At 39.7% G+C, this 26,238-nt stretch overlaps 1 protein-coding gene across 1 annotated transcript; it reads left to right on the top strand.

Moving 5' to 3' along the window:
* The first annotated feature begins 3,149 nt into the window (after nt 1-3,149).
* OPRM1 (opioid receptor mu 1) lies at nt 3,150-26,238 on the top strand. Its single transcript, XM_054722233.1, has 4 exons — nt 3,150-3,445; nt 21,965-22,317; nt 23,134-23,654; nt 26,194-26,238. The coding sequence occupies exons 1-4, from the start codon at nt 3,150-3,152 to the stop codon at nt 26,236-26,238; spliced, it is 1,215 nt and encodes a 404-aa protein (XP_054578208.1).

A 26,238-nucleotide genomic window follows, 5' to 3' on the forward strand; every position in this document is an offset into this window, starting at 1 on the left:
TTTTAAATGTTGTTATTAAAGTATTCATAAAAGTGTTTTGTTTTTAAAAATCACCCAGGTTATTTTAGATGATGTTATTATCTTAGTCAGGCCAGGTTTCTATAACAAAATATCATGAACTGAGTGGCTTAACAGCCACAGAAATGTATATCTCAAAGTCTGGAGCCTGGGAGTCTGACATCCTGGTGATAGCACCGTCCGGTTCTGGTATGGGCTCTCTTCTGGGTTGTAGACTGCTCTCTTCTCATTTACTCTCAGTGGAAAGAGAGCTGGAGAGTTTTCTGGAGTTTCTTTTATAAGGGAAACACTTTCACTCATGAAATCTCTACCTTCATGACCTAATGACCTCCCAAAGACCCCCATCTCCTAATGCCATCACATTGGAAGTTAGAATTTCAACTTATATATTTGGGGGGACACAAATATTCAGTCCATAGCTTTCATTTTAAAATATGCTAATTATGTGTTAATTAAATTAAAATATTACATATGTAATTACATACATAAGAGGAAGGGAGTCCACTGTGCTTTAGGGAGAGAACAGGCCTACCGTCAGGGACCTTATTCTGGAGTATATAAAGCTGGGGAGGTAAATAAAAAATATAAAGTAGGAAGCATGCACAGAAAAGATGACAATCACCATTCCAAAGATCTTGTGAGATTTGAACCGTGAACTGCATCTAACAAGATATACTTTTAAAATAAAAAACCCTATACTGTTGTACTGAGATGCCTCTAAAACCACCACAAATGTATAGGAGAAGAAAAACATGGCTCATCAGGTATAAGAAGCAAGCTCCTATGTTCAAAAACAATTGCATCTGTCACTTTAAACTTCAACACCTTGTCCAGAGTAGATCTTTAATCAGTAATTGTCAAACTGACTCAGATCATATTTAGGGAATTTTGCCAATACTCACTCTAAGGAGAGTTAAAAGAGCAATGTGGCTTTAAAAGGGGGGAGGGGGAAGTGGGACCTTCCAATAACTGTATTGGTAAATAGAGGAAGTTTATAATCTTGCTCAGTTTTTATTGGTCAGGCCAAAGTTAGGGCACTGTTCTTAGCTCTGGAGCTGTACTTTAAGAGCAGATAGATAAGCTATGTGAATAGAAAAGAGACATTGAAAGAACCTAAAACTACATCGTATAAGAAACAGCCTAAGGAAGCTAATGTTTAACTTGTAGAAGAAACCATTTTGTTATTTTCAAATACATAAAATGTAATAATAATAACAGTTTATTAAAAAACTACTATTCCAGTGTGTATATCAGTTAATCCTGCTAACAGATATATGAGGTATCAATATTTTTTTTTACTGATAAGAAAACTGTCACCCAGTGAGGTAAATAAACACCCCCAAACTCAAATAGCTAAAAAGTGACAAATCTTAGATTCACAAATGATTTGACTACAAGGCCAGGGCTATTTATGTTGTACCCATTTATTGTTCACATGATGTAAGCTTAGGCTGGATAAGTGTGTCCTCAAAAGACTGAACAATGGCAGACAGATTTCAGCTCAATGCAAGTGAACTGATATTATTTCATAGGGAAAAATGTGGTAAGGTATTTTTATTAGTTTCTAGGAGCTCTCTGTAAACTTTTGTTGCTGAAAGTATGCCTTTTAATATAAAAGGATACAAAAATACTACACATTGGTAAAATAGCCTATGATAAGCAGAGTTTACCTACGAGTTGTCTGTTTTCAAGAAAATGATAAAAGTGATATTAGAATTAAATATTCCTTCCAAGCTTCCTAACCCACCCCATTCTCTGCTTCCTAAGAGTGTGACTTTCTACAACCAATTGGGAGTAATTTGTAGCATTTAGTGCCAATACTTATTGTTCAAATATATATACATACACAAATATACACATGTATAAAAATGAGAATAACCTCAGAATCAGTATGAACTTTACAAAAATAAATAAAAACAGCAACCTTATCCCTGATGGATTTACAAATCTATTTCTAAGATAGAAATGTTTACGGACTTGGAAATGAGGCATCACATGTTAAGATGTATCAATGTTCCTCAGCCAGGTGTGGGCCACTCCAGTCAAGATATCTCTGAGGTTCCTCCTGGAATCTCTACACGAGAAAACAGACGGAGTGAACTCAAATGCTGTTTGGCTTTGACACGGTTCTCCTGAGAAGCACATGTCCACACAGGAGGTCTGGAGGTAAAATGGATAATGAATAATTCCAAATGGATCTATGAGATTTAAGACGTGGAGGGTAAACATTATTTTTGGTTGACTTTCCTGAATTACACAACCAACCCCCTGATTTCTGTAACCAGTCCTGGTGCCTCTTCCCAACCGGACATAAATCAGATGCAACTAGAGCTTCTACTCGAGGAGGAACCTAGGCACTAAAGAGTAAACGTCATAGGTTTCCTTCACAAGAGTTTATATGTTTCTCATTTCTTTTTCGGAGAAAGAATCCCTCTCGCTTCAGGCAGGTTTGAAGGGCTGGAAATTCTCATTTGGTGATGTGAAAAACACAGTTACCTGCTCATGGGTGTGCAGGAAGGAAGACTAAAGAAGAGGGATTTGTGTCCCCTGCACCCAAATGATTGACACAGGCAGTAGTAGGGATGGTTGCTCCAGTTGCCTGGGGCCAATGTCTACAGAGAAACCGGCGCTGGGAAAATAGAAAGTCAGCCCCCTTCCTTAAGCTTTACTGCCGGTCAGAAACTGTCTGCCTCCCTCTCCACCCCTTCCTTCCAACTCCCTTCTCCCTTCTGCCCCTCCTAAGAGGTGTTGCACAGATGAGTGCCGAGCGGGGAGAACAACTCCTTGGATCGCTTGTGCGCAAAATCCACCCCTTCTCTCCCCTCTTTCTCCTCCAGCCTCTGGATCCCGCTCTGCCCTCCCTCCCCCTCCCTCCAGCGGTGTGGGGCCGGGGACTAGTCTCTGTGCTACCGAGGTGGGAGAGGGCTGCAAGCCGAGGAGAGCGCCAGAGGCTCAGTTCTCCCCCTTCTGCCTGACGCTCCCGCCTGGATTCGCCAGGGCTGGGCTCTGGAAGGAACCACAGGAGCCCTGGCAGCGGCCGGAGGAAGCTGCTGAGGCGCGCACAGATCCTGAAAAGTCCCCCGTGCTCGCGGGTTCACCTCCCAACGCGGTCCCAGCCGGCCGTCAGCACCATGGACAGCGGCGCCGGCCCCCGGACCGCCGCCGCCAACTGCTCCGATCCCTACACGCTCTCTGCAAGTTGCGCCCCAGCACCGAACCCCGGTTCCTGGGTCAACTTCTCCCACATGGATGGCAACCTGTCCGACCCGTGCGGTCCGAACCGCACGGCGCTGAGCGGGAGCGACAGCCTGTGCCCTCCGACCAGCAGCCCTTCCACGATCACGGCCGTCACCATCATGGCCCTCTACTCCGTCGTGTGCGTGGTGGGTCTCTTCGGGAACTTCCTGGTCATGTATGTGATTGTCAGGTAAGAAGGGCGTCTGAGCTCCGAACGGGGCTTTCAGCGGCTAACGGGAGGCCGGGGGGGCATAAGGGGACACCTGAGCCCCAAGGTAGAGTGTTTGGTGGGAAGATGAGAAAGGGGAGGTTAAACAGGGGAGAATGTGGGGGGGCAACAGATTGGTGGTTGAGTGCAAAATCCTACATTTCTGTTTTCCCCCCATTGACAAAGAAACACCCATAATTTCAGACTCAGAGAAGTTGCTTTGGTAAAAGCTATGAAGCTCTGGCCAAAAGGAAATAAATAAATAAAAGTAAAAATAAAAAATAAATACTCGGAGCGCCCTTAATCTGGGCACACTCCCCCAGTGTCTTTGGCGGAAGCTCTGGAAACAGTGATTTGTGAGTAATGGGAAAAGAGTTCTAGTGTATTTCCTCTCATTGGGGGGCCAGGTCTCCTTCTCAGTCCTTTCCAGAGGTGAACCTTGGCAACTTCCCTGCTCCTGCTGGTTTCTCACAGCCTGCTGCACCAGGTCCCCACCCTGCCTCCCTCCTCAGAGCAGCCCTGACCCCACTCCTTCTACCCTGCGGCCACACTCATAGAGGAAGTTTGCCTGTGTCTCTCCACAGTGTTGCTTTGTTGTAACAAATATGACAGTTGTGTTGCCAGGTTTCAGTGGGCAGCTGCGGATCTGCTAGGGGCTGATTCAGTCAGCACTGAACTGGGTTCAGGAAAAGTGCAGGATATGTCTGTTTCGGGGCCTCCAAAGGGCAATAAGCAACATAAAACTGGATTATAAACTACTACATAGGATGTTGTAATGGTGTGCTCTTCAGAAATGAAAAGTGGTTTTATCCAGGGATATTATTTCGAAAGAGTTTGAGGTCCGTTTTCTGTTTCCCAGGTGCGCCCGGCTGAGTTGGCACAGTGTGTGCCAGCTCTCAAGATTAACTGAGATCGGGGTCGATTGTATTAGTGTTGATGCGTGTGTTCAAATCATGCATGTTAATATGGAATGCTATAGATTCACTTTTGTTGAAGTAGATCAATATTTTAACACTTTAAAATGGTTCCTGATTTAAGATGTTCTTCCTACTCGGGGTTCTATGTGTTCTATGTATGTAGGGAACATGGAATTTTCATGTTTGGCTACAATATTTGCTCCATCTACTCAGCAAATATTAAAGGTTTCAGCAGGCCTCCTTTATCACTTAACAGTTTATTTTCCCCATTATGCTTTCATTATCTAGGTACTGCATGTTGCTTGTAACTCGAGTCTTTCTACTTAGAGGGCTGATTTCTTTAATTAATGATTATTAAAGAGAGATACTAATTTCCCTGATCTTTTGATGAGGAATAAGTAGCGTCTCTGAGAAAACAGCACCATCTATTGAGAAGAAAGCTAACAACTGAAGGTAATGCAGGGAGACAATCAATGGAAGAATTTATTGTTGTTAACATTTACTTTTTTTTAAAGAATTTGTTTTTATAAACATTTTATTTTATAAAAATTCACTTATGTAATCCAATACAAAGATTCACATCAAATATAAAAAGTGCACCTCACTTTGCAGTTATGATAATAAAAATCAGAAAGGCCTGTCTGATGAAGGGAAAATATGTTTCTCGTTTTCCTTAGACAATTCATGGAATCATAAGCTTGTAGGACTTAACGGAGACTCTAGAGATGATCAGTGCTAGGTGAGTAAGCTGAGGCACAGAAAATATAAATGATTTTTCCGAGGACAGATTGTTTATTAGTTCAATACCACTGAATGTCTCTAACCGGTATAATTTTCTTTTTATTAGAGTGGCAAATCATGATTTTGGTTCATTTACCTAAAGAATGACAGACTAGGTTTAGTTAGCAGGAATAATGTGGAAATAATGAATTTTCCTATATTTATCTCTGGAATCCTGGAGAATAAAGGATGAAGAGAAATTACCAAAGCACCTAGAAATTCTGCCATCTGAAACATTATATTTTATTCTCTTTTGTTGCATCTCTTGGTATTTTCCCTCATCATTTTTCTCCCCTCTAGTTTATGTTTTTCAATAAAGCGACGGCCACTAGAGAAGCAAGTGTCTGTGAAAGTAGCAAGTTGATCTTATTCCAGAGTTTAAGAGGACTCTGGTTAGGTGAGTCTGCTTTGAAGGCATTACCTCTGACCTCTTAGTGACTTGGAAAAGGATGGTGACATTTTACCTTACTGGGAACATGATATTCTGCTTTACTTCTCTGTACTGAAAGTTCCACTAAAAGGTCACCCCAAACACCAACCTGTGGCAACTCAAGTGTTTAATCCAAGGTCAGATAACCCGCTGAGAAGATGACTGTGAAACAGGAAAAAAAAAAAATAGTTCAGTGACCAATGAAGTGATGAGGAAAGTAACAGAGAATTGAAGAAAATACGTCTGTTTAGCTGAGACTTGTAACTGTACTGTTTCCAAGCTGTGGTGTTTTATCTACAAAATCAGTTCAGCAATATTATTTTCCCTTTAAAAAGATGAGGGAAAAGGGGGTCAATCATATGGTGGTGGAGGGAGATTACACTGTGTGTGGTAAGCACACAATGCAGTATAAAGATAATGTGTTTTAGAATTATGCACAAGAAACTTACATAATCTATTAACCAATGTCATACCAATAAACTTAACAAAATGTTAAGAGATGAGTATAATGCTGCATCTTTTAAAGTATTGAGATAAAATGTTCACTTCCTGCTATTATTTAAAATTCAATAAATATTTATATATCCTATATAATAAAACCCTAATATGCAAATTGACCGATTGGCAGAACGACTGGTCACTATGATGCACACTGATCACCAGGGGGCAGACGCTCAATGCAGGAGCTGCCCCCTGGTGGTCAGTGCACTGCTCAGCCAGAAGCCAGCTCCCAGCTGGTGGGTGCAGCAGTGGTGGCAGGAGCCTCTCCCACTTCCGCTGCAGGTGGGCCATAAGGAGTGAGGAGTCCAGGACCGCGAGAGCCCCAGACTGTGAGAGGGGTGTCTGACTGCTGGCTTAAGCCCGATCCCAGCTGGCAGGAGGACATCCCCCAAGGGGTCCTGGACTGCAAGAGGACACAGGCCAGGCTGAGGAGACCCCCACCGCCTGTGCACAAATGCTATGCACAGGGCCTCTAGTATATATATAAAAGCCTAAGCAACCAAATGACCAAACATCCAGTCAACCAGTGGCTATGATGCGTACTGACCACCAGGGGGCAGATGCTCAATGCAGGAGCTGCTCCCTGGTGGTCAGTGCGCTCCCACAGTGGGAGCGCCGCTCCGCTGACCAACAGGCGCCAGATGCCAGGCTCACAGCTGGCAAGCGCAGCTGCAGCAGCGCAAGCCTCTCCCGCATCCCCAGCAGTGCTACCAAGCAGCGGCAGTGGCAGGCAGGCGCAGCAGGGCCGGGATGAGCGGGAGTTGCCACCTGCCACTTCTCACACTACCACATCCCTCGGAGGGTTTTAACTGGATGACATATAGTCCAGCTGAAGAATGCTCCCGTTTCCAGAATCTCTTCAGTGAGAACCGGATCTAAATTCAGCCAGGAACCAATACAGGATAAAATGAGCAATAAAATGTGAGTTTCCTTCAGAAGAACTCATGGATCATCAAAACTATTGCATAAATCCTGGCAACATACCGACACATGGGAGAAGGCCTTCCACAGCCTCCATTTCAGTGACTCTCAGTTTTGGCTGCATCTTAGAATCACCTGCAAAGTCTTTTTTTTTTTTTTTTTTTTTTAATGAAAACCCACCTCTGCCCAAGGCTAATGGAATAATGGAATCAGAATCTCTGGACATAGCTCCTGGACTTAGGGAGGTCTAAAATCTCCCAAAGTGGCTTCGATGTGAAGCTAATATGGAGAAGCACAGATCTAGACAAGCTTTCCATTTTGTGAATAAGAAAAATGACAGCTGTTTGGCAAGGAGGTTTAAGAGTTCTGTCCATATGTGTACTCCTCTGAACTCCAGGAGGCAATTTATTGAGTAAGTTGTAAATTAAATTATCTCTCAACAAAGCTCAAGCTCAAGATGTTTTAAATTTTTCCTTAAATTTCGCCAATGGAATCTGCACAGTAGGCATAAGAGAGTGAACAGAGTGCTAAACCTGAAATAAAAAGACTCAGGTTTGAGTCTCTGCCCCTTTCCCGTTATCATCGTCACATAAATTCCCTAAATCTTTCACTTGCACGAAAAGAATAATGATCATATTTAATCTCATGGGTTTCAGGTCCCCCTTAGATAAGATACCTAGAAGTGTGCAGAAAACTCTGAAAGTGCTCCAGCAAAGTAGAGTTTTGTTATTTGCTTCTCTCCAACTGAGAAAGTATCTACCTTTTCACTGGGCTCGCACCATCAGCCACCTGGATCTCATCATTCACCGAGTGCGTCGGCCTTCCCATACATCAGCTATATTATCTGTTCTAATATTTTGAAATATAGTTTATCGTTTTGAATCACAGTTTTGCAGAAGCAAAGCAAGGCTTTGAATGGTATCACTGTTGTCATACCCCATTCCAGTCCACTCCTTCCCAATGCACTGGATTCTGCCACAGTCATCTTCCTGGAAGCCATGATGATGTGAAAGCATTCTAAGGACAGATACTTGCAACTTGCTTGACCCCCTATTAATAAGTTCTTCTTATGCTGTCCAATGAATTCAGTGAAGAAAATAGACAACCCAATTACTTTTTGGAGAAAAATAGCTATTTTTCTTACATAAATGTTTCACATTTAAATTGGTGTTATAGTCAAAACTCTAGAACAGGATCTGTCTAAATAATGACTGCATGTGATGAAACTCCTTTTTACCGAGCAGAGTCCCCTATTTGAATTAGAAGAAATAACTTATAAGGATGATGTTCTCTGAACACTAACTTTGGAAATTTAGGCATTTAAAATACCATCCCTGCCCAGCTGGCATTGCTCAGTGATTAAGCAGGTATCTATGAACCACGAGGTCACAGTTCGATTCCTGGTCAGGGCACATGTCCGAGTTGTGGGCTTGATACCCAGTGTGGGGCATGCAGGAGGCAGCCGATAAATGATTCTCTCTCATCATTGATGTTTCTATCTCTCTCTCCCTCTCCCTTCCTCTCTGAAATTATATATATATAATTATATATATATAACTATATATATAACTATATATAACTATATATATAACTATATATATATATATATATATATATGTGTATATATATATATATATGATAGCATCCCTGTGCCTAGTCCTGGGTTCTGTTATCACAATAAAACTAATCATAGTAAACTGGTTCAAAAGCTATTGGTAGAATTAATGATGATACTGTGAGTCTGGGTGCCTGTATATGCCTAACACTTTCATTATGGATTTTTCCAGGACTTCCCAGGCAATATTTGTCAACATCTGAAACCCCAGTAGTAAACTCTACTACTGCAAGGTAGAAAATAACATCCCTGAGGCTTGCAGAGTTTCTGAGAACTGAGAGTATCCCAAGTGTAGAAACTGTGCAGAACAAGGTGATCAATAAAGAGGCCCTTTTGCTTCTGAGCATTTTTTCACTGAAGATGGGGTTCGGTGCCAGGGAAAGGTTAAGTATTTTTGTGGGGGAGTATCAAATGTTAATTGAAAAGTGCTGCCGGCAGTATAACCTGAACATCAGAAGCTGACTGTGCCTGCCAAGAGAACAAGTGAAATTATTACCAACACTATAATTTCATACTCACTCAGCCCCCATCGTCTCCAAAAAGGAAACCACATGGGCTGAATGAACTTAAATGTGAGCATGTTTCTGGTGATGTTGGTGGTCCCGGGCCACTACAATAAGAGGCCCTGTTAAAAGCAGACAACATTATTTGAGACCCTTCAGATGGTCTTTCTTCCTGATGACAAAAGGAAGGTTAATTTTACTTACTTGTAAAATAAACAAAACATGTATATGCAAGAATAAAGACAGTGCCTTTAAGTTGTATACAAATTTAATTTTCATTACATTGAGTAATTTGATTTTTCATAAAATGTTCTGAGTATAGACAGGCTCATTCATTTATTTGCTGTGTTTGTTGAACACCAACTATACACAAAGCACTTCCCTAGAAGCTCCAGATACACCAGTGAGCAAAATAGGTACAGTCCTCCCTCTCTCCAAAAGTACAACTTCACCAGCTGACAAATGCCAAAGACTGAGCCATAATAACTAACCTAGTGTTTTTTAACCACAGTATTTAGACAAACATCACCCCCAAGGTTTATTACAATTACTGTAATTCATCTTCCTCTATCACCAAGCCCAGCAATGGGATAACCTGATTTGTCTCCATCCAATCTTCCAAATTTATCTAAAGGTGTTATGTCTCACAGACAAGATAGAAAAAAAGTGAGAGGAGAGGGTCATGGTTAATTTTCACCAAACAATGAAAGAGAATTCTATTGACTATAATTTATAAGTATTTATCAAAGTAGATATTGTAAACATTTTACAAGTTGTAAGTATAATACCTTAAAATGGTAGAGTACTAAATGAATGGTATTCAGAGGGGGAAAAAATCTCAAGACTCATTGCTCCGGATATGTCTTCCTCTGTCACTGGCTGGAAGGATGGCCAGCCTACTTCTGAGACCCTGTCCCAGAAGGCAGGCTGCGGACGGCTCACGCTGGATGTGAGACCTGACACTTCTGTTCTTTGAAATCACTGTCCTTTGTGTGGAATTTAAAACGTAAGTATCAACGGAGAAATTCATGCCATCTTTTAAAAAAGGACTACCACTCTGAACAAAGTTTCCTGCCTATAAATATGTCACATTTCTACACACACACAAAAAAAAAAAACAACACTAGTACATGAGTCAATGCCACAAAGCATATATTAATACATATAAAGGAACTAAGTTAAAAAAAAAAAAACAGATTTATAGACACAGAAAACAAATGGTTGCCAGATGGGAGGGATTGAGGGGCTTGGTGAAAAAAGTGAAGGATTTAGGAAGTACAGATTGGTAGTTACAAAATAATCATGGGATGTAAAGTACATGATAGGAAATAAAGTCAATAATATTGTAATAACTTATGTATGGTGTCAGGTGGGTGCTAGACTTATCAGAGAATGACTTTGTAAATTATGTAAAGGTCTAACCATTATGCTGTGTACCTGAAACTAATATAAAACAATATTGGAAGTCAAATGTAATTAAGAAATAAAAAGTACAATAAAACACAAATGACAATTTCCACAACAGACTATAATTATTAATTATTTTCTCACTAATTTAGAAAGTCAAATACAAATGAACATGCTCTTCTATATACCCTTGCTTTAATTGCCTTTTAAAACATGTATATTTTTTTAGTCCTCATTCGAGGCTATTTTTCCATTGATTTTTAGAGAGAGTGGAAGAGAGATAGAAAGACAGAGAGAAATACCGATGTGAAAGAAACATATTGATTGGTTGCTTCCTGCATGAGCCTGAACCAGGGCCCAGGCCATGGAAGAACCTACAACCAAGGTACTTGCCCTTGACCAGAATCAAACCCTGGACCCTTCAGTCTGCAGGCTGACACTATTCACTTAGCCAAACCAGCTAGTGTTAAACCAAAGTTTACATAAAATATATATGTCCTCTACTCTGTCAAAAAAATTTGCTCTAATTCTAGTACAAAAAATAGAAACTATGCTTTGGTATAGCTGAGACATTTTGTTCACACAGTTTGGGAAGTTCAATCTATTAGAAACATAATAGATTAGTCAACACTCCAGTTAAATTAGACGAAGATGTGGAACTTAACAAATCAAAATATTTGATTTGGTGGGGCCTGGCTGGCTGGGTGTAGACCTATGAACCAGGAGGTCACAGGTTTGATTCCCAGTCAGAGCACATGCCTGCGTGTGGGCTTGCTTCCCAGTACGGGGTGTGCAGGAGGCAGTCAGTCGATGATTCTCTCTCATCATCAATGTTTCTATCTTTCTGTCCCTCTCCTTTCTCTCTGAAATCAATAAAAATATTTTTAAAGTATTTTGGTGGGGGTAATTGGTCAAGTAAAATCATCATAGTGATGTACACACAGGAAGTCATACTGGGTGACTAAAGGAGCTTTGTTGACCTCTATTATAGTCCAACCATTCAATAGAAAAATACAAGGCTTAGGTCAGGAAAAAGAAGTCCTATTTCACAAAACAAACAAAAAAATAAACAGGCAATAAAATTTGATGACTACTATCAGTAAAATGAATAGTAAAATTTGCCAGTGAAAATGTACTTAACAGAGGTTTATATTTGTCTCTGAAAAACATACACATGATAGACTCATTAGAGAAACAATGAGTCTATCTATCTGGAACATAGATAATAGATAAGCTTATTTGGGGGTCAATCCTCTTCTAAGCCCCTCCTGCCATCATCAGTTTTAAAAGCCTCAGCAGCATGGACCAGCCATATGACCCCAAGAAGTAAATTTAATATTTTCATGGGCACTCTCCATCTGATGAAACAAAACTGTAATAATCGCAACTTTCCTGACACCAAAATGCAGGTAAAATGTTCCTTTCAACATTGCCTTATCACTCCTACCTTGCCATCATATCTAACATTCTGTTTTGAAACAGTTGGTTATGTTCTCTCGCCAGACCTTAGGTCCCCCCAAGGCAGAGGGGACATAAATCAGTTGAGAATGATTGCCTAGCATGGTACTTGGCAAAAATTAAAATTAAAAAAGATGTTACGTAAATGTAATAGGTGTATCGGTTAATAATGCAGATTTTTTTTCCAATAGATGGAGTTACACATATTTTGATATATATGCAATTTGATATTTATGCTATTTTGTTGTATTGACAACAAGCTTCAAAACTTCATATGTCAAATTTGCTGAAGGTGTTAACATCATAGATATTTTTACACTTAAAAATGTTGAATTTCGTGTTAAGAAAAGAGCATTTGTGGGAAGTTTTAATTCATTACTTTATTTTGAAGAAAAGTGCTGCTGAATACTTCAGGAAGCTTATGGTGAACATGCTCCCTCTCAAGATACTTGTGAACGCTGGTGTAAATGCTTTAAAAGTGATGATTTCGATGTGAAAGACAAAGAACATCCAGGTCAACCTAAAAATTTTGAAGACCAACAATTACAAGCATTGTTGGGTGAAGATGCGTGTCAAACTCAAAAACAACTTGTAGAAAGATTAAACGTTGCTCAGCAAACCATTTCCGATCGTTTACAAGCAATGGGAAAGATTTTAAAGGAAGGAAAGTGGGTGCCACATCAACTGAATGAAAGACAAATGGAAAACTGAAAAGTCATCAGTAGAATGTTGCTTCAAGGCACGAAAGAGAGTGGGTTTTTTTGCATCGAATTGTGACTGGCGATGAAAAGTGCATTTATTTTGAGAATCCCAAACGCACAAAATCATGGGTTGATCCAGGTCAACCATCAGCATCGACTGCAAGGCCAAATCCCTCCGGAAAGAAGACAATGTTCTGTGTTTGGTGGGATCAGGAAAGGGTGGTGTGTTATGAGCTTCTAAAGCCAGGTGAAACCGTTAATACTGATCACTACCGACAACAAATAATCAATTTGAACCACGCTTTGATCGTGAAATGACCAGAATGGGCCGGAAGACACGGCAAAGTACAGTAGGTCCTTGGGTGACGTGGGAGATCCATTCCTACGGCCACGTAACACCTACATAAGCACCTTCGTCACTCACATGGAGCACAGACACAGCAGTAATGAAGTGAAACAGTAAAAAAAAATTTAAAAAAAGATAACCATTCCTGACCTTCACTTGTGGTAAATAAATAATAAAAAACATAAAGCACATATGTGCATACGTTGAAATGACAGAACCTGTTTTTTTTAATAAATAAATGGGAGATGGTGACGTAACCACGAAACGACGTACTTCGAGTTCGACGTAACCCAAGGACTGCCTGTAATTTTGCTTCATGATGATGCACCATCACACACTTCAAAACCAGTTAAAGACACGTTAAAAGATCTTGCCTGGGAAGTATTAACCCACCCTCCGTATTCACCAGACCTTGCTCCTTCAGATGACCACTTGTTCTGATCGATGACACATGCACTTTCTGAGCAGCACTTCAAAACGTACGAAGAAGTGGAAAATTGGGTCTCTGAATGGTTTGCCTCAAAACAAGAAAAGTTCTATTGGGACAGTATCCACAAATTACCTGCAAGATGAGGGAAATGGGTAGCTAGAGATGGACATTACTTTGAATAAAGCACTTTTGATGTTTCTCTTGAAATTATCGTGTTTTTGATTACAAAATCTGTCATTAACCAGTACACCTAGTATGTTTGACTCAAAGTTGACATTCAGAGGGTTTTATCGTGAAAAAAAATGTATTATAAAAATAAAATGCATTCTATGAAAATTAAGAACATGTCTATAAAGCTTTAGATTTTTTATTTCATAAATAAAGTCCAATATAAATTTTACCTTTAGCTAAGAGAACTGTGAAATGTATAGCTTTGATCATGAAGTTAGAGTATTCAACATAAAATTTTATTAGTTTGCCTCTACACGTTAAGGTTACTTATTATATTTTTCAGGTTTGTAAAAATGAATGTGCAATGATCTAATCAAAACACACAATAATATGAAAATTAAAACGGAGAAAGTTTCAAAAATAATAGATGATCCTGAAAGGCAATAAGATATTGTATTAGAGGCTTTTATATAAAAAATATAAATCAAGGTCATAATTGGCATTTTCCTATTAAAAATACAGTTATACACATTAATTTACAACTAGAAATGTTGTTAGTGCCAAATGAGTCTGGTCCAAGTTGGAAGATAATTCTAATTGATTTAATAACCCTTTTTGGACCATAAGACTGAAATTTTAGATTTTAAAAACTAATGGGACTTGTTTGCTTTGCCACATTACCGCTGTATTCATGAATCATATTTTCTTCTAACAAATGCTATTGAATTCTCCACAGGGGAAGAAAAATGCTTTCCAAAAATCTCCCTGCCTAAAATTACTTAGAAAAAAAAAAAAAACCTCAATAAACTACTTTCTGTTTCCTAGGAAAATCCTGGTCAGCATAGTAGTTACATTATAAAGATTTGTATACTCCTCAGATGGAAAACAGTCACCATAAGGTATAATTTTATATAAGCCAAGATCTATAGGAACTAACTGCGTAACTTTTATTTTTCTTCAATTGGCGCCAAAGTTTTGGAGCAGCTACTTTTGCAGGAATTCATAGAATACCAAAATATAGGGTGCCCCCCTAAAATATATACACATATTTTCAATAATTATAAAGGCAGTGTTTACTAAAATACATTTCATTCTCAAAATTGAGCTATCAGTTGTTAAAGTGTGAATACATTTTTTGGGACACCCCGTATTTAGGTATCCGAATGTACTATCACACATTAAAAGGAATGAACAGGGATAGCTCATTCACAGTTTTGACAAATGAACTTGGAAATTAAGTCTTCACGAATGTTAATTAAAAACCTCTGTTGCAAAATTTAAAAGCAATGCTATCCCTACCCGGTTTGGCTCAGTGGATAGTGTGTTGGCCTGCAGACTAAAGGGTCCTGGGTTTAATTCTGGTCAAGGGTACATGCCTGGGTTGCAGGCTCGATCCCAAGCAGGGGGCATGCAGGAAGCAGCCAACCAATGATTCTCTCTCATCAATGATGTTTCTATCTCTCCCTCTCGCTTCCCATCTGAAATAAAAAAATATATATTCCTTTAGAAAAGCAATGATAACATTTTTATTTCATCTTCTTACACAGTACCGATATAAAATTCTCTCCAATAGGTTGTGCTATTATTAAGCATTGCTAATCGTTATATCTACAAGACACACACACACAACCACCCCCCAAAAATTTAAATTATCTAGGAATTTTACTTGCATATTAACAAACACTCAGACATTTAAATTTACAATGTTAAACATTTTTGTCCTTGACAATTGTCCTAACCCTCAGTTCTCTTTAATACTGAGACATAACCACAGTTGTTGTAGCTATTAATAGGATTTTTGCGAGCATCAGTTTACACAAATATATGTAGAAATGCTTACTGTATTTTATAAACTTACTAGAGGCCCAGTGCACAAAATTTGTGCACAGGTAGGGTCCCTAGGCCTGGCTGGTGATCAGGGCCGATTGGGGCCTTCCAGCTGCCGGCCAGGGTCTCCCTTCATTCCACACAACCCGCTGATGTTCAGTGCACGTCATAGCAAACGATCAAACTCCCGGTCTCCTGGTTGAACTCCCGGGGGGACACTTTGCATATTAGCTTTATATATATATAAATAGATAATTTATCACACAGATAAATTATATTATATGGCACATATTATTACAGTGCAATGTAATAGTGGAGAACATAAACTATAACAAACAGATATGGATTTAAATTATGCCTCTGCCACTGTTATTTTGAACAAATGATTTAACCCCCATGAACCTCAGTTTAGTCATGTACAAAAGAAGTAATAATATGCAATTCATAAGTCTGCAATGAAGATTAAATCATAAAACCCAAGTGAAGTGTTTACAGCAATGCTTGGCAGAAAGTAAACATTCAGTAGAGGTTGGCTAGGGTTATCACACTCCAAAAATAGCATCTATCACCATCGTCATTTAATTTGTCCTAGTGGTAATTTTTAGGGGTAATGTAATCACCTCTTTACAGTTGTGGAAATTAAAGTTCAGCCCCTTGGTCATGGTCACAAAACCTTTTTTACACCTATGTGTTTTAATTCCAAGCCCAATGTGTTTCCTACTTGCCCATGCAAGAGTGTTTTACTCCTAACTTGATTAAGAACCCAAAACAGGAGGAAATTATCAAAATCAAGGTAGTTTAGTTATTCACTGATCTGTAGGTTTATAGCACTTTAATGGGATCGGTCCTGCTCTTAAGATCAAGTAAACAGTTGGTATGACTCAAGAATCACCAGGAATGTTTCTACCTTAAAAGGTAGGATTTTCATTTCTTATTCTCTTAACACTTATATGTTTAAATACAAACATTTTATAGACAATACAGAAAATAAGCACTGTAAATAGAAACCACTTGATTACAATTAGCAAGTAGGTTTGTGCTTTAATGACTGATAGATCTAAAGACCACAGTCAATAACTAATTGAAGGAATGGAATGCAGAATAGGTAGAGAGTTAGCCTAGGGCAGTGGTTGGCAAACTCATTAGTTAACAGAGACAAATATCAACAGTACAACAATTGAAATTTCTTTTGAGAGCCAAATTTTTTAACCTTAAACTTCTTCTTACGCCACTTCTTTAAAATAGACTCTCCCAGGCCTGTGGTATTTTGTGGAAGAGCCACACTCAAGGGGCCGAAGAGCCGCATGTGGCTCGCGAGCCGCAGTTTGCTGACCACGGGCCTAGGGCATGGTGAGGATCCAACTACAGCGGCAGTGCATGGTCATGGGCTCTGAAAAAGGAGAGCACCCCCCTAAAAAGTAAGATGATGTCCAATACGAGCTTTCATAGCCCCCAGATCCACCTGGAATGGGTTCTGTCTGCTACAGATAGACAATGAAGGGGTGAGTATGTTTGCCAAGACTCCTGTGGTGCAGGCAGCTGTTGTAACTACTGTGCTCTCCAAGTGGCCTGTACCCATCTGTGGACATCACCGGAAAATTCCCAATGCTTCCTTCCAATTGCTAATTGCCGCTGGCCTGCTGCTGCTGGGACAATATCCAGATAACAAGGACACTCTGCTACCCATGCTCACCAGCCAAAATCCACCAGGAATAGACTTGAAGCTCAAACTACTGGGTTTATTAAGCTTGCTTCAGGAGGGGAGAGGGGGCACCACCGGGATTTTAGTTGATGTTTGGTGATTAAGGACAAGATTCAAGGAAGCAGAGATCTGTCTGGATAGGGTATTGCTCAAAGCAAGAGTAATTTGACACATGGGCATCAATAATTTCTTATCTAGAGGGTGAATTAGCAGAATCAGGCTAGAGTCATCCTATATAACAAAAGCCTAATATGCTAAGTGTCCAGTCATCCGGTCAGCCATTCAACCAATCAAAGTGTAATATGCTAATAAAATGTTAAGGCTGCTCAACTGCTCACTGTGATGTGCACTGACCACCAGGGGGCAGACGCTCTGATCGGTAGGTTAGCTTGCTGCTCGGGTCTGGCTGATTGGGACTGAGCACATGAGCCGGACACACCCTGGAGCCTTCTCACAGTCCCTCCCCAGATGGCCAACTTCCTGCATCCCTCCCCAGCCCTGATCGTGCACCAGTGGGGTCCCTCAGCCTGGCCTGTGCCCTTTTGCAATCCGGGCTGAGGGGAACCCTCCCACCCACCGAGTGCACAAATTTTGTGCACTGGGACTCTAGTCATTGAATAAGAAGCAGTGGACACCTCATGTTAACCAGAAGAGGGAGAGGCTGGGCATTTTTGTGGTTCAGGTGATTTGGTTTTACCTCTGGTCAGGTCTGGTTATAGAGACATCTTGTTTTTGTCTTGTTGCATCACAGCCATGGAAAGTCCTCATCTGAAGTTGATACTCTAAAGAATTATGTTCCATAAACGAATACTACAGCCTGGCTGTTAGCAACTAAACTGGCTTCCCAAAAGCTCTCAGGAGCTTTTTTCTTTCTCACCATTATGCAACCTCACTACTACTACGTGCCATCCTCTCTTCTCCTCTGCCAATAGAGGGAGACAATGATGGAAATCGATGTGGGGAGTAGTATGATGACATGAGATGGGAAAGCAGAAAGTATTTCTATGAGATGAACAGGAACGTCTAATCTGAAGAGATAATCTAGTTGCAGGCTTAAGGTCAGCAGGACTCATCAAGCAGGCAGCAGAGTACAGACTAATCATGGTCTCTATACTCCAGAAGCTTATAGACTAAAAGACAAAACTTGATTTCAATATTGTTGTCACATCTATTACACAAGACTAAGATTTCATGTGCAAGCATGCTAAAAGTTGAAAGTTATTCTCAAGTTCTTTAAAAAAAGCCAGATTTGCTTTTATACAATACTCAAATTAAAACCTGTTTAAAGGTATTCCTATGCAATGTATCATTTTCAGGATGGCTGATTGAGAACAAACTCTAGAACAACTTTTAGAAATTATTTTTTTAAGAACACAAATTAAAGCAATAAATCAATGAAAAGCCATACACAAATTTATTAAAATGATGGGGAAATTCTTGGCAGGCAGCCTGAATGTTTAAAGGATCCTATTAAATGTCACTCCTTCTTCCCCTGATAATGTTTGGACAAACTGAGAGATAAGATGAAATGAATCACCAGATAGAAAAAAAATATCATCTTTATTGTTGGCAAATACTTTGCTGGTGGTTGTGACTTAACTGTGCAGCTATAATAGCTTCCTAATTCTAATCCCAGAATGAATACACAAACATATCTAGTCACAGACCTGGACCACAGGTAACCTTCTCATATGGGGACCAGTCCCTTTGAAACCTACTACCTGGAATAGTTGGATACAATAGGTGTTTCCTTTGGGCAGCTGAACCTTAGGAAGAGACCGTAGAAGGGACAGAATGATGCATATCCTATTCTTCACCCTAAACATATAAACATAAGTCATTCCTCCTTCTTTTGAAAGAAGTGAATGATGCAACAGAGGCAGGTCAAGAGTGTTAGAGACATTGATGACTTCATTCATGAAATATGAGTTCATAAGAAGGGGTTTCCACAATGGAGTAGTGCAGCCTTGTCAGTTGCCGCTGGTGTGTTTTCCAGTCTACAGGCTACACAGAAACAACAATGTCCATTTAAAAAGTGATACAGTGCTTGGGGCAGAGATACTGGCTGTACCTGGGAGACAAGCAATGCTCTGGGGGATTAAAAGTTAGCCACCAGTGTACTGTGTCTCCCTCAAGCCCATTCCGTCCTCTACTCTTACTGGAAACCGTATGGTGCAGTCTAATTCCAGCTCCTGTCTCGGTGAGACCACACAGCAGAAACAGTGAACAATCCACCAAGGAATATTAACTTCAAGGGTCAACTCAAAATCAATACAATCATATTGTTAGTGAGTGACTATACCATGAAAGACATTGGGGGAGGACACAGCAAACAAAAGAACTTACACTTAAAGAAACAGAATTAAATAGCAATCATACAAGGACTTTAAAATAACATATTTAATATCTTCAGGGGGTGAAAGAAATTATTTCGTGAAACAAGAAGAAGCAATTAGAACACAATAAGAGATGGTTATTAACTAGCAAAGCATTGTAGCTAATGACCCACAAATAACCTGGGCTTGAATCCTGGCTCCAACAATTGTTACTGATTATTTTGTGGTGATAGTGGTGGAGGTGGTGGTGGATGAGAAAGGAAAAACACACTTTGGGAAGTATTGCATTTGAGAAGCCAATAGCAGGCGCAGATGTTCCAAAAGAAAGTTGGAAAGTCAGTCAAAGAACTGAAGAGATGGACTGTGAGTCCTAGAATTAATAGTATTAAACCATGGATTATTAGAGAGTAAAAAAAAAAAAAAAAATAGAACAAACTCAGTACTCCTTTAAAAATATATAATTCTGCTATGACATTGGATTTTTTTTTTAAAGTCAGGATTTCCAATGGCCCCAGCATGGCCATCTTTAAAAAGAATATGAAAAAGCTTTGCATGCTTACCTTGTTTTAGCTAACAGTGGGCCGAGTATTTCTGGAACAAACTACAACATTATCAGAAATGCACTCCCAAAATTACGCATGGCCCAGCATACAGCATAGAGGCACATTTTTAGTTTTAGATGGAATCTATAGAAACAGGAGAAAATCTCAAATGTTTGCACAGCTTTCTGTCCCTTGGGTTCTCTTGCCATGATGCAAGGTGGTCACACAATGTAGTCTTCAAAGCTCCTTCCAGATCCTACTTCTCATCATTCATGACCTTCTATGACCAAAGTTCTCCTTTAATTTAACAACAAATTGACAAGGCAAAAGGAATATTCCCCTGTTCACTTTTACTTCAAAAGCTTCAGATTTCCTTTTAAAAAGTTTGTTTCATTATGCCACAAAAAAATAAATAAATAAAGTCACCCAAACCCTACCTCCTACATTTAATTCTACTCAACAAGCATTTACTTGTATTCATCTTGTACTGGGCTCTGTGCCAAATGGATAATGTAATTCTATCTTTATTTCATTTAACTTTTATGTTCATGATGTCTTTTATATTTTACTTATATTGAGTGATTATATGTACAATATCATCACCAAAAATATAGATAAAGCTTTATATTTATTGTACTAAGTACAATAGATAATAATTTTACTGACTATGCCCTCTAAAATATTTGTAATCTACAATATACACTCAGGTTTCTTCAAAACACAATTTTCTAATATTAATATTGGTAAAATTATTTTATCCTATTTTGAAGTCATTTTCATTGTTGTTTTTTCAATATATAAGAAATACCTAGGGATATAACATTATTTGACGTTATTACACATGATTTTTTTTACATATACAACTACTAGATTTTAAAATAGAAGAAATTTAATTTTCTTTTGTAACTCTCAAATTTGAAGGCAAATAACTTCTAAGCTCTAAAAGCTAAGTATTTATAAGAAATATAGAACACCTTTATCTACAAACCCAAATGTACTATCTCCTGAGACAGATATTCTGATGCTGTTTTTGAAATCATTTGGTCTAAAGAGATGAATAATCTACATATCTGCAAACAAAGATCTAAAGTCACAAATAAGACTATTCCAGACTACTATAATGCTTTATATACATCAAAGGATTTAGCCTAGTAATATATGTCTATACGACATAAATATTAGTTATATCAGAATACAGGAATCAAGAAAGCAAAACCTCTGATCAAAGAAATGCTATTCATGTCCTAAAGCAGAATGAGCAGAAATCAAATAAAGCAGGAAATAAGCACTTCCTAAAAGTATAAGTTAAAGATGGTTAAGCTAAGTCTCTTAGCCATAATGGAAGCATCTCTCCTTTCATTTCCAGAGAAGTGGCACATGGATAGACATAAGGACATGTTCTCAACCCATGCTCCACAATTTTAACTATAAAAATCTGAAATATATATAATTAAAATGAATTATCCAGTGTCTGGATACTTGACTGAGAGTTACCTGTACCTGGAACATTATAAATAAATCAGTATGATACCTATTATCATAACCATTTTATAGGTAAGAAAACTGATAGGTAGAGAAATTATATATTTAGCCTATAGGCACATGGCTATAAATAGCCAATCTAATATTAGAAAACAGCCCTGCCAGCATGGCTCAGTGGTTGAGCATCGACCTATGAACCAAGAGGTCATGGTTCAATTCCTGATCATGGCACATGCCCAGGTTGATTCTCCCTCATTATTGATGTTTCTCTTTCTCCCTCTCCAAGAAAACAGTTCTTCCATAATGAATCTCAAATGCTTTCCCCTAATCCTTGCAGGTGTATTTTTTTTTTTTTTAATTATTGGAAGCTTACCAGTATTTCACATTGCTGTCTTTTTCTGACTCAGCCTCTGCTCTTTCTTCATTTTCTAGATACACCAAAATGAAGACGGCCACCAACATCTATATCTTTAACCTTGCTCTGGCAGATGCCTTGGCGACCAGTACCCTGCCATTCCAGAGTGTCAATTACCTCATGGGAACATGGCCGTTTGGAACCGTCCTCTGCAAGATCGTGATCTCCATAGACTACTATAACATGTTCACCAGCATATTCACGCTCTGTACCATGAGTGTGGATCGCTACATCGCCGTCTGCCATCCCGTCAAGGCCCTGGATTTCCGTACTCCCCGCAATGCCAAAATCATCAATGTCTGCAACTGGATCCTCTCTTCAGCCATTGGTCTGCCTGTGATGTTCATGGCGACAACAAAGTACAGGCATGGTGAGTAATGTTGCAGGCCTGAGGGGTGGAGAGTTTATTGAACAAAATGTTGGTGAAGTCATTAGCCAACTAGAATTTTTTGGAGTGTTCCAATGTCTTAGTCAAACTGTAATTTTAATAAAATAGGTTTCTAGAAAAAATGTCTTTGAATATTTTTTGAAATAGGAATTTTCCCTGTGATTTTAAGCCCACTAAACATTTCAAAGAGAATACCAGTATAATCTGTTGGTTCTTGATGTTTTTGCATTTTATCAAAATGATGAGAAAATAAAAATACAGTTCTTCCAAGAGTAATTAGAACTTAAACCCAAAGCAAGCAGAGGCTTGTTTTATAATTTCAAGTGGATGTCTCCATAAAAAAAAAAAAAAAAAGTATCTTTCTAGACCTCATGTCAGAATGATAAACCACCCATCAAAAAGTGGAGTGAAAACATCCATTGGCTGGGATGTCCTATAGACTCTGGACAGTGATTATATTTTTTATATCAACATAGACCCCATAGAGGACATAGCTCATGGCAGGAGGTCCATAATTGTTGGTTGAATGAAAACTTAGTGAGACCAAAGTGGACAGCAAAATGAGATCTTTAGAAATAAATAAATAAATAAATAAATAAATCTATTTCTAAAAATCAACAGAGAGCTGAGTTTCTCCCACTGTTTCTTTAAATATTTCTTTATTAGCATGTATACTAATAGCCTTAAGTTAGCTAAGGTCAAGCTTAAAAATTAGTAAGCAAGAAGGCAACATTAATACCTAATGTCATAATTAAATGGTGCTTCTAATTCTTCCTTGTCATTTTTTTTTCCACCTAGGTTCCATAGATTGCACACTAACATTCTCTCACCCAGCCTGGTACTGGGAGAACCTGCTGAAAATCTGTGTGTTCATCTTCGCCTTCATCATGCCTGTCCTCATCATTACGGTGTGCTACGGACTAATGATCTTACGCCTCAAGAGTGTCCGTATGCTCTCTGGCTCCAAAGAAAAGGACAGGAATCTTCGGAGAATCACCAGGATGGTGCTGGTGGTCGTAGCTGTGTTCATCGTCTGCTGGACCCCCATTCACATTTACGTCATCATTAAAGCCTTGATAACAATCCCAGAAACTACTTTTCAGACCGTTTCCTGGCACTTCTGCATTGCTCTAGGTTACACTAACAGCTGCCTGAACCCAGTCCTTTACGCATTCCTGGACGAAAACTTCAAACGATGCTTCAGAGAGTTCTGTATCCCAACTTCCTCCACCATTGAGCAGCAAAACTCCACTCGGATTCGTCAGAACACTAGAGACCACCCCTCCACGGCCAACACAGTGGACAGGACTAACCATCAGGTATGCAGCTTCTAGAATTGGGTATACTTACTGGGGATGATATGAAATGATAGAGCTTTGTACCAATCCAAGATTTCAACCCATTAGAAAGAGACCAGTAACTAGGAGACTGGGGTTCAACATGAAGATAGAGAGAGGAGGGGAGCAAATTTGACCACTGTGTTGGAGAGGCGCTTCATTTATAAGCCACGCTCTATATATTTGCATGTTTTCCTTTATATTAGAGACCTGCCCACTAGAAACCGGTAAAGCCTCTAAAAACCATTATCTCCACAGCCTTGTCTTCTTTTCAAAATGAATGACTCCTAGCGTATTGTGGAAGTGATCCTGATCTAGAATTCGCCTCATTTTCCCCAGCAATGTCATGTATTTTATGCATATCGCTCCAATATCCCTGTCACTTCTCAAAAGCCAGGCCTGCTCTGGTTCTGTGGTAAAAGAGAAAGGTCAGCACTTTGCTGACTCTGGTGACAGGTACAAGATGTTCCCAGCAAATCAGTGTCACCGCAAAGGAGGAAAGAAAGGACAAAATGAGGAATGATGATTTGCTGGAAGATGTCTTCCTACGTGCAGAAGAGTATAGATGATGGCCTGCATGAAAGATTCAAGATATTTATGCACAATCTTATCATTAAATGAGGAATCAAAAGGGAGGAAAGAGAAAAATCCGTCTCTAAGTTAAATATTGGCTTAGGAAGCCACTGGTTTGCAAAATTTGGAGTCTGGCCTTTAAAGTAAATCAAGTACATCACGTCATGATTGCGGTTAATTTAAGTAAATTTTCAAATAATGGTGCCAGCACCCAAAAATCACAGCTTGTGTAATTTTATAACCCAGAACTCAAATTCAAACTTCCTGTAGAGTAAACTCTTGAGTCAGAAGCTTAGATAAAGCTCCTAGGGCCAGGGGTGGGCCTGTGGGGACAGATGGTGCCATAACAAGGACTAGAAAGAGAATTGCAGGAGAGGAAGGGAGAGTTAGCTGCCTCCTCTCTGCTGTCTCCCCACCTCGCCCACCTCACTGTCCCCTGTTAGCCCCACTGCAGCCACCCAGCCAAACCCAGACTCACCCTTTCCAACTGACCATGGGACTAATGCAATCCTGTGGCCCAGAGGGGTCATTAATCCTCATGCCCCTGCTATTAAATAATGCTGAAATGAGCACAGGAACTGGTACCCCCCAGAGAGGATGAGATAATGATGGCAGACTCGCTTCCAACCAAAGGGAAATTAACTTATTATGTCTCACTTCTAAATCCATCTCGGAAATAAAAGCCTGAAAGAAATGGTTTCCTAGCCTGCATCTTTCCCTATTTTTTTCCACATCAAGACCTTCAAGCCTGCCCCCTTTACTAAGCAGCTCTCCTTCTGGGCAGCTATCAAAAGCTTGCAAGTAACTTAAAGAGGGCAGGGATTTAAATAGACTTTCTTCAACCTGGGGATAACATATTAAAGAATGCAATTTAAAAGTCTCAGTTCTAAAGTTGAAATATGTTCCACTGAAGCACAATACTTCCCCTGGAGACCATGATGGCCATTATAAAACACGGGTTCTTTCTCCTTGAGTGCCCGCCCACACCTTCCCTCTGCTTTCTGGCACTTTAGGGTGTGGCTGAGGGTAGTGTACGTGGGCCACTGCCCCACTGCAGGGCCTCTTGTCACATCTGATCCTCCCCATATCCTCCACTTGCCCTGTTTTCCCGGAAGTTCAGCCCCCTGCCTGCTGGAGCGTTTCCCCTGACTTCAGCATAATTGACCTTCAGTGGCCCTGGGCAGTGCCCTTGACTCCCTTCCAAACCCAGTGTTTTCACATCAGTGTGGTTCTTGCATAGCCAGAGAGAGGAGAAAGGAAGCTAATTGGGGAAGCTCTGTTCTAAGTAACTAAAAGGTTTGCTTTAAAAATGCATCCAATTAGCGCTTATCTCCATTGCTGCCTCCATGAAACAGCATCAGTGTCAGATCACAGCAGAAGCACATTAGCCCTGGAATTGGCTGCTTTCCCAAAATGCCCAGCTGGGCGAGCCGGACAAAGAGCGAGCGGCTGCCAGGAAAAGAGGAAAAGACACTCTGACATATTTGAAAATTAAGATAAATCAAAGATCCTTTCGCTAATCGCCACTAATGTGATCATTAGAATCAAGGCAGTTACACAGACATCTGGAATGATACATCAGCCTTTGGTGATAGTTTCAATAATACATCAAAATAATAACATTATTTGAAGGAGGAATCGGAGACGTTATGGCTGTGTCTGTAGAACACAGTGGATTCGCTGTTCAAATTCAGAATGTGACAAACAGGTTGTTTTGTGTGTGTGTGTGTGTGTGTGTGTGTGTGTGTGTGTGTATGTTTTAAACATCCTGAGCCATTATGCTAGGAAACAAAGCTAACTGGATTTGCATTCACTTTTTAACTGCTTGTTTGAAGTTTGTATAGTTGTAGATGTTTGTGTCTGCCTGTGTAGTTGTGTTTTCTCCAAGAAATATGTTATACTGTATATGTCACATCTCAAGCACATTAGTCAACTTCATATTCTGCAGATCAGAGAGCCAATATCAAACCTTCCCAGGGTGTCTGTATTCTGA

Source organism: Eptesicus fuscus, chromosome 10, assembly GCF_027574615.1.
Source record: "Eptesicus fuscus isolate TK198812 chromosome 10, DD_ASM_mEF_20220401, whole genome shotgun sequence".
In the NCBI taxonomy this organism is placed as follows: domain Eukaryota; kingdom Metazoa; phylum Chordata; class Mammalia; order Chiroptera; family Vespertilionidae; genus Eptesicus; species Eptesicus fuscus.

Bases quoted from the DNA above. Each gene is read 5' to 3' on its own strand.
- OPRM1 (XM_054722233.1), top strand. From the start codon at position 3,150: ATGGACAGCGGCGCCGGCCCCCGGACCGCCGCCGCCAACTGCTCCGAT. The intron at 22,318-23,133 runs GTGAGTAATGTT...TTTTCCACCTAG, and splicing joins GACAACAAAGTACAGGCATG to GTTCCATAGATTGCACACTA. The intron at 23,655-26,193 runs GTATGCAGCTTC...CATATTCTGCAG, and splicing joins TGGACAGGACTAACCATCAG to ATCAGAGAGCCAATATCAAA.